The sequence below is a fragment of the Notolabrus celidotus genome, chromosome 20, assembly GCF_009762535.1.
Source record: "Notolabrus celidotus isolate fNotCel1 chromosome 20, fNotCel1.pri, whole genome shotgun sequence".
NCBI classification, from domain to species: Eukaryota; Metazoa; Chordata; class Actinopteri; order Labriformes; family Labridae; genus Notolabrus; species Notolabrus celidotus.
This window is the reverse complement of record NC_048291.1, coordinates 1,617,725-1,624,770: the sequence shown is the minus strand read 5'-3', so window position 1 is coordinate 1,624,770 and position 7,046 is coordinate 1,617,725. Positions and strand designations below refer to the sequence as shown.

The 7,046-nt window shown below is 45.7% G+C and overlaps 1 protein-coding gene across 1 annotated transcript in view; it reads right to left on the bottom strand.

The window, feature by feature from the left end:
• Positions 1 to 1,120: 1,120 nt before the first annotated feature.
• Positions 1,121 to 7,046, bottom strand: part of LOC117832321 (E3 ubiquitin-protein ligase SMURF2-like) — a 60,449-nt gene continuing 54,523 nt past the window's right edge. Inside the window, exons 10-13 of the mRNA XM_034711412.1 lie at positions 6,668 to 6,926; positions 6,354 to 6,555; positions 5,068 to 5,143; positions 1,121 to 3,189 (exon numbers count right to left, since the gene is read on the bottom strand). Coding sequence (XP_034567303.1) covers positions 3,090 to 3,189; positions 5,068 to 5,143; positions 6,354 to 6,555; positions 6,668 to 6,926 — 637 coding nt within the window. The 3' untranslated portion in view covers positions 1,121 to 3,089. The remainder of the gene's footprint in view (positions 3,190 to 5,067; positions 5,144 to 6,353; positions 6,556 to 6,667; positions 6,927 to 7,046) is intronic.

Genomic DNA, 7,046 nt, shown 5'->3' with positions numbered 1-7,046 from the left:
GCAGAGATCCAGAGGAACCTACGAGACAAGGGAGCTCAGGGACTCCAGAAAGGTCTAAGAAAAGAGAGAAGAGAGGGAGACCAGAAGAAAGAAAAAGAGGAGAAGAAATGGGGAAGGAAAGGATGGGATGAGAAAAGGAGATATAAAGGATGAAGAAACATGGAAAGAACAAAAAGAGAAAGAAAGAAAAAAGGATTGGAAGAGTGAAAGAAAGAAGGAAGGAATACAAGAGAGAGAAAAAAAAAGGAATAACAGAAAGAAAGAAAGAAAGAAAGAAAGAAAGAAAGAAAGAAAGGAAGAAAGAAGGAAAGAAAGAATGAATGAATGAAAGAAAGAAAGAAAGGATGAATAACAGACCCCAAAAAAGGAATCTCCAGCAGAGATCCAGAGGAACCTACGAGACAAGGGAGCTCAGGGACTCCAGAAAGGTCTATGGTTAGTAACTTTAATGGGACAGGAAGAGTTAAAGTGAGAGACAGGCAGAGAGAGGAGAGAGAGGGAAAGACAGGATCCCAGTGTGCCAGTCTAAGCCTATAGCAGCAGAACTAAGACCTGGTCCAAGCCTGATCCAGCTCTAACTATAAGCTTTATCAAAAAGGAAAGTTTGAAGCCTACTCTTAAAAGTAGAGTGGGTGTCTGCCTCCCGGACCCTGACTGGTAAATGAATCCAAAGGAGAGGGGCCTGATAACTGAAGGCTCTACCTCCCATACTACTTTTAGAGACTAGTACGTGTTAGGGAATGAGGTCAGCTTGGACAGAAGAGGACAGAGAAAAGAGACTCAACAGGAGAAACCTCTTATCTAACTGGAGAGCAGAGGGATCCAGAGTTACCTGGTGGAGTCCATGACCCCAGAGATCTTCTTGGCAACAACAGGACTTCAGGACCTTTCTGAATCAGAGGAGACTTTCTTCACTTTTCAGAAGTTACATCAGAAAAGAAGACTCAGGATCTTCTAGCTGATCAGTCTGCAGAGGTTGGATGGTCTAGCTTCTGTTCTGGTGTCTCCAAAAAGGGGGCGGAGCTTACCGAGATCACTTATGATACGTATGTCTTTTTAAAAAAATCGCATAGCTACCCTTTAAAGGAACCGTCAGGAGTGAAAAGACGACAGGACAAAGTCTTGTACAAGGCCTTACATTGTTAGACAAAGGCAAGTTTAATTAGAACTAATTACACACAAAAATAAAATACTCTTACAAAATGATAGTGTTAACATACATCAAATTGCATCAGTCTGCTATGAGAGATATAGTCCTGCTAGTGGATCATGCTATTTAAAAAAAACAAAAACAGACGAAAAAAACAGAGCGGCGTCTCTCAGCGGCGAGTACAAAGTCGGGGTTCTTCGGCGAGAGGCGGCGGCTACACAGGGGCGGCGTTTAAAGGAACAGACGGTCGGGCGATCAGTTTGTGCGCTGGACTTCAAAAAAAGGCCGATGATGAAGAAGTTACAGAAGTCATCGTCACGACTCTTTCAGGTCAAGAAAAATCGACTTAAGTTAAAGATAAATTACAGGTCGTCTGATCCACACACACCAACAATATCTTATTACTGTACAAAGCACCGTCTGAGGAACGCTCTCACTCTGCACACACACACACACACACACACACACACACACACACACGCGTCAGTCTGACACAGAGACACGTTTCCTGTAGTGTACGCAAACATTAAGAACAGTCCACGGTCGTAGAGATTGCTAGACAGGCAGCATCTTTTTTTGAAAACATTCAAGGATTTCATTTTTAAAATCGTAGAAAACAATCCGGCTGAATTAAAAACATCACAGGTGGCGCTGTGGAGCGGTTCGTCTCATTCAGTTCCCTTTCAAAACACAAACAGAGACATGCAACGAGTTTCAAACAGGGGGGGGGGGGGGGCGGGACGAACGCAGGAATCAGCCTCAAACATTCAGATGGATTTGGCTTCTCGCAGGTGGAGCTCTCGGGGTTGGTGGATGAGGTTAGCGCTCTTTAGCACCACGTGACGAGAAGGTAGCAGATTCTTCTAGAAACAAACAGACGTTCAGTGTCTCTGTTCGTGACGCTCAAACGGCCCCGCTACAAAGAATGGACCGCTCCAAACATCGGCGTCACGAACGGAGCTCCGCGAGGAGATCAGTAGAATTCTTAAAGGGTCTGCTTTCATTCATTCAGAAGAGTTCGTGGAGCCGGTTCTTCTTCGCCCTTTTAAGACACGCCCCTCCAGGTGCGGGCGAGAGAGGAAATCAACAACAGGTGAGATTCAGTCGAGCTTAAATCGGTTCACAAATCCATAATTTAAACATTTGTCTCCTGGAGCGGAGGGGGGCGGGGCTCTGAAATAAAACAGCAATAAATTATATATATTAAGATAGAATTGAACGTTTCTTTTCCCCCTGTTTTTATAAAAATAACACATTTAAGCTTTGCATTCATTTGTTCATCTTCAAACAGAGCAGCAGTCGCACACGTGAAAAGGTGGCGTGTGTTTGTGGGGGATGCAGCGTCGGGTGGAGAGGGTTGTAAACACTCTGGCTCTCTTGATAGCACCGAAACCTCCAGAGTCCTGCACGCTCTGCACGCTCTGCTGGCTCTGCCGGCTCGCTCGCCCGCTCGGCGTCCACAGGTCGTGTTTCCAGGTGACGTCTGTAACCATTCATCAGAGGAACAAACCGGACAAACCTGTCGTGTGTCTGTCGTTTCAGGGCGGACCGACCTTTGCTGGGGAAGATGGCGCGTTGCTACATGGAGTACAGTCTGTCTGTAAAAGCTGAAATGAACTTAGAAAAAAAGAAGGGAAGAGCAGGTTCCTGGAGTTAGTAAAGAGTCTGAGTTATTAGCAGCTGAAGAAGAGATCCTTTTCCAATCATACAAAAAGACGTAAAGGAGGGCTGGAAGGTCTACAAATACAAAAGTCACGGGACGTTTTCTGCTCTCCTGCCCTCCCTTAGCTTGGCCACGTGTCCCCGGGAGAGAGAGTGTGCGCCCCCCCTGGGTGAAGCAACCGAGTGTGACCCCCCTCCCGGGTTTAAAGGGAGGAGGCTCATCGGGACCAAAGCGGGTTGCTTCTGGATGCCGCAGAGCGCCGCGGTCATCGCCGAGTCACTCCACAGCGAAGCCGCACGTCTCCTCGATGGCAGTGAGCAGCTTGTCGTAGAGTTTGTCGTAGTGCTCGTAGGGAGGAATGTCGATCCGGTTGAAGCTGGAGGACAGAAGAAGAAGAAGAAGAAGAAGAAGAAGAAGAAGAAGAAGAAGAAGAAGAAGAGGAAGAAGAGGAAGAAGAAGAAGAAGAAGAAGAAGACGAAGAAGAGGAAAAAGAAGAGGAAGAAGAAGAAGAAGAAGGACAGAGAGAAGGAAGAAGAAGAAGAAGAAGAAGAAGAAGAAGAAGAAGAAGAAGAAGAAGAAGAAGAAGAAGAAGAAGAAGAAGAAGAGAAGAAGAAGAAGAAGAAGAAGAAGAAGAGGAAGAAGAAGAAGAAGAAGAAGAAGAAGAGGAAGAAGAAGAAGAAGAAGAAGAGGAAGAAGAAGAAGAAGAAGAAGAAGAAGAGGAAGAAGAAGAAGAAGAGGAAGAAGAGGACAGATGTTAAAAACAAACATCTATAAAGAAACACAGAAACTTTAACTGCACTAACATGAGACCAACAAGGGATTTTCAGGTGTGATGATACCTGCATGCTGAGCTTGTACCAACTCACATCCTGAGCTCAGACTGCTATAGGCTTAGACTGACACACTGGGATCCTGTCTTTCCCTCTCTCTCCTCTCTCTGCCTGTCTCTCACTTTAACTCTTCCTGTCCCATTAAAGTTACTAACCATAGACCGACCTGGAGTCCCTGAGCTCCCTTGTCTCTTTTTGGGTCTATTATTCATCCTTTCTTTTCTATTTTCTTTCCGTTTTCTCCTTTATTTTATTCCTTCTTTCTTTCTTACTTTCTGTCATTATCCCTTTCATTCAATCTTTCTTTCTGTCTTTAGTCCATTCTTCTTTCCTTTCTTTCTTTATTCCTTTTTTTTTCTTTCTTTCTTTCTTTCTTATTTTCTGTCATTTTTCCTTTCATTCAATCTTTCTTACTTTCTGTTCTTTCTTTTCTTCCTTGCTTTCTTTACTTCTTTCTCTTTTTTCTTTCTTTCATTCCTTCTTTCTTTCTCTCTTTCATTTTTTCTTTATTCCTTTTTTCTTTCTTATTTTCTTCCCTTTTTTTTTAACTTTCATTCGATCCTTCTTACTTCCTTACCTGTCTTTTCTTTCTTGCTTTCTTTACTATTTTCTCTTTTTTTTCCTTCTAACTTTCTCTCTTTCATTCCCTTTTTCTTTCTTTCTTTCTTTGTTCTTTACACGTTTCTTCATCCTTTCATTCCTTTTCTTTCTCTCTTTTCTTCATTCTTTCTTTCATTCCATCTTTCTTGCTTTCTCTCCCTTCTTTTCGTTCTTGTTTTCTTTACTTCTTTCTCTTTTTTATTCCTTTTTACTTTTATTCCCTCCTTCCTTCTTTCTTTCTCTCTTTTATTCATTTGTTTCTTTCTTTCTTTCTTTTTTATTCTTTCTCTCTTTGTTCTTTCCATGTTTCTTCATCCTTTCATTCCCTTTCCTCATCCCGTCCTTTCCTTCTGTCATTCCTTCCCCATTTCTTCTCCTCTTTTTCTTTCTTCTGGTCTCCCTCTCTTCTCTCTTTTCTTAGACCTTTCTGGAGTCCCTGAGCTCCCTTGTCTCGTAGGTTCCTCTGGATCTCTGCTGCTGTGGACGTGGTCCAGACTCCAGCTGCTACAACTACTACTATCCGTCTCCCCACTATCATCTCTCTCTCTCTCTCTTCATCTCCCTCTATCCCTCTCTCCAACACGGTCTCAGCAGATGTGTGTCTAACATGAGTCTGGTCCTGCTGGAGGTTTCTGCCTGTTAAAGGAAGTTTGTCCTTGCCACTGTAACTTGCTAAATGCTGCAAAGTGCTCTGCTCATGGTGGATTAAGATGAGTCCTGTCTGGAAGAGGGGACTGGATCTGATCCGGTCTTGATGTTGGGTCTTTGTTAATAATAGAACATAGAAGAGGGTCTCAGTGTCACAGTGTGGAGTGTTTCCTCACCAGGTGTGGGCTTTGGGCAGGTTGTTGGTGCTGGCGTCGATCTGGTGGATGGTGAAGAGTCGAGGACCGGCAGCGCCTGAAAAAAGAAGACAACAAAGTCAGTTTAAAATGAACCTTCACACCAAACGATGGGTCGACAACAACAAAACAATATGCAGATTAAACTCCATCATTCCTCTCTCAATGAGCTCTGATAGTTAATGCTCAGTGTCCTTTAGCTTTCAGAGTGATGGAGAGAAGACAGGAGAGACTTCTGGCGGCTCTCTCGTCGGTAAAGCAAAATAATGGAGCCAACTTTGACTTTTGACTAAAGTCTGCACGGTCCTGATCGTCTGATGTTTCTACAGGTTATCCTGTCAGTGTTTCTGAGCTGTGAGGTCTGTTCAGAGAGATGAAAGAGGATGGAGGCTGCACAGATTTGGAATCATGTTCAATATTTATGATCAGATATTCTGCTGTGTGAGGGGAACACAGAGGACAGCTGAGCACGCACTCATGTGGAATGAATGAAGAGGCAATCAGCACAACAGACTCAAGCACTCAGCCACGGTGAGGACAAGAAGCATGAAGTTGGACGGACGACAGAGGCTGCTGCCATGTTTGTTTCCTCTAAAGTCTGACTGTGAGAGATGTGAGATCTCCAGGTCAGAGAGTGAGGACTCTGTTAGTGTGTGAGGACTCTGTGTCGGTCGCATCGTTGCTCTCACACTTAAAAACTTAAAAGTGTGGGCGAGGAGTAAAGGTGTATGGATCAGATAAATGCTGCAGAGATGAAATAAACCTTTATAAATCTGTGTTCTTGTTCTGACCGTGAGTCAAACTGTAGTCTGAAAGTGGAGCCACAGACTCTGCAAGTCCAAGAGAGAGTGCACGTGAGTGTGTGTGCGTGACTAAGAGAGGATGTCCGTGTGATTAAAGGTGCTGTCTGTCTGAGGATCACTCCTCATGCCTGGACGCTCTGTCTCTGTGCAGCAGAGTGGACCCGCTGAACCACCTCACTGCACACACTCAGGGTTCACTTCAGGAAACCTGAACACAGAGACACTCGAGGAGGAGCCAGTATTCCTACACACACACACACACACGCTGGACTCTGAGGGCTCAGAGGACGTGTGTGTAAAAGCAGAGAGCAGCACAGGGACTCTCTCTCACACCTCTGCATGATCTGAGCTCGATTAGCATCCCTTAAGGTCCGAGTGTCGTTTCACACTCACTGAATAACCTCTCTCATGCTAAAGAGGCGTTAACATGAGAACAGTCAGTGCTCAGGGTCCGGGTCTTTGTACCTTGGAGGGCCTTGAATCCTTGCAGGGGGACTCTGGAGGAGCCGGTGACGAACTGCAGGAGCCGGGCTCTGCGCTCCTCGTCGAACGACTCCACGGCCTTCCAGAACCACTTCACGATGTTGCTGTCGGGGGTGCAGTGTTTGAGCCGCGTGTTGGACTTCCAGTCGTTGATGTCGATTTTACCCAGACCGCACACGATCAGCTGCAGGAGAGGGGCGGAGGGAGGGGGAGAGGGGGGGGGTGGATGTTAAATACCTGCAGCTGCAGGAGAGTTAATACACAGATCTGAAACATATCTGAGAACCACAAAGTACCTCCAGCTCCTTCTCATCGAACGCCTTCAGCAGGTGTTGCGGGATGACCTCGTTGAATCCTTTCTGCAGAGCCAGGAACTGAGCCTCGATCCCTCGCAGGAAACGCCAGTTCACGTAGAGCCGCACGTACTCCTTCTTGGTGTCCTGGGTCACCTGGATGCTCTTCCCGTTAGGCTTCAGCTCGTGCTGGATGATCTCTCCATACGCGTTGTGTTCAACACAGAAGGTGTGGTCCAGCACACCTGTGATGTCATTGTCCCTGAAGAGAGAGAGAGAGAGAGAGAGAGAGAGAGAGAGAGAGAGAGAGAGAGGGAGAGAGAGGGAGAGAGAGGGAGAGAGAGAGAGGGAGGAGAGAGGAGAGAGAGAGAGAGGGAGAGAG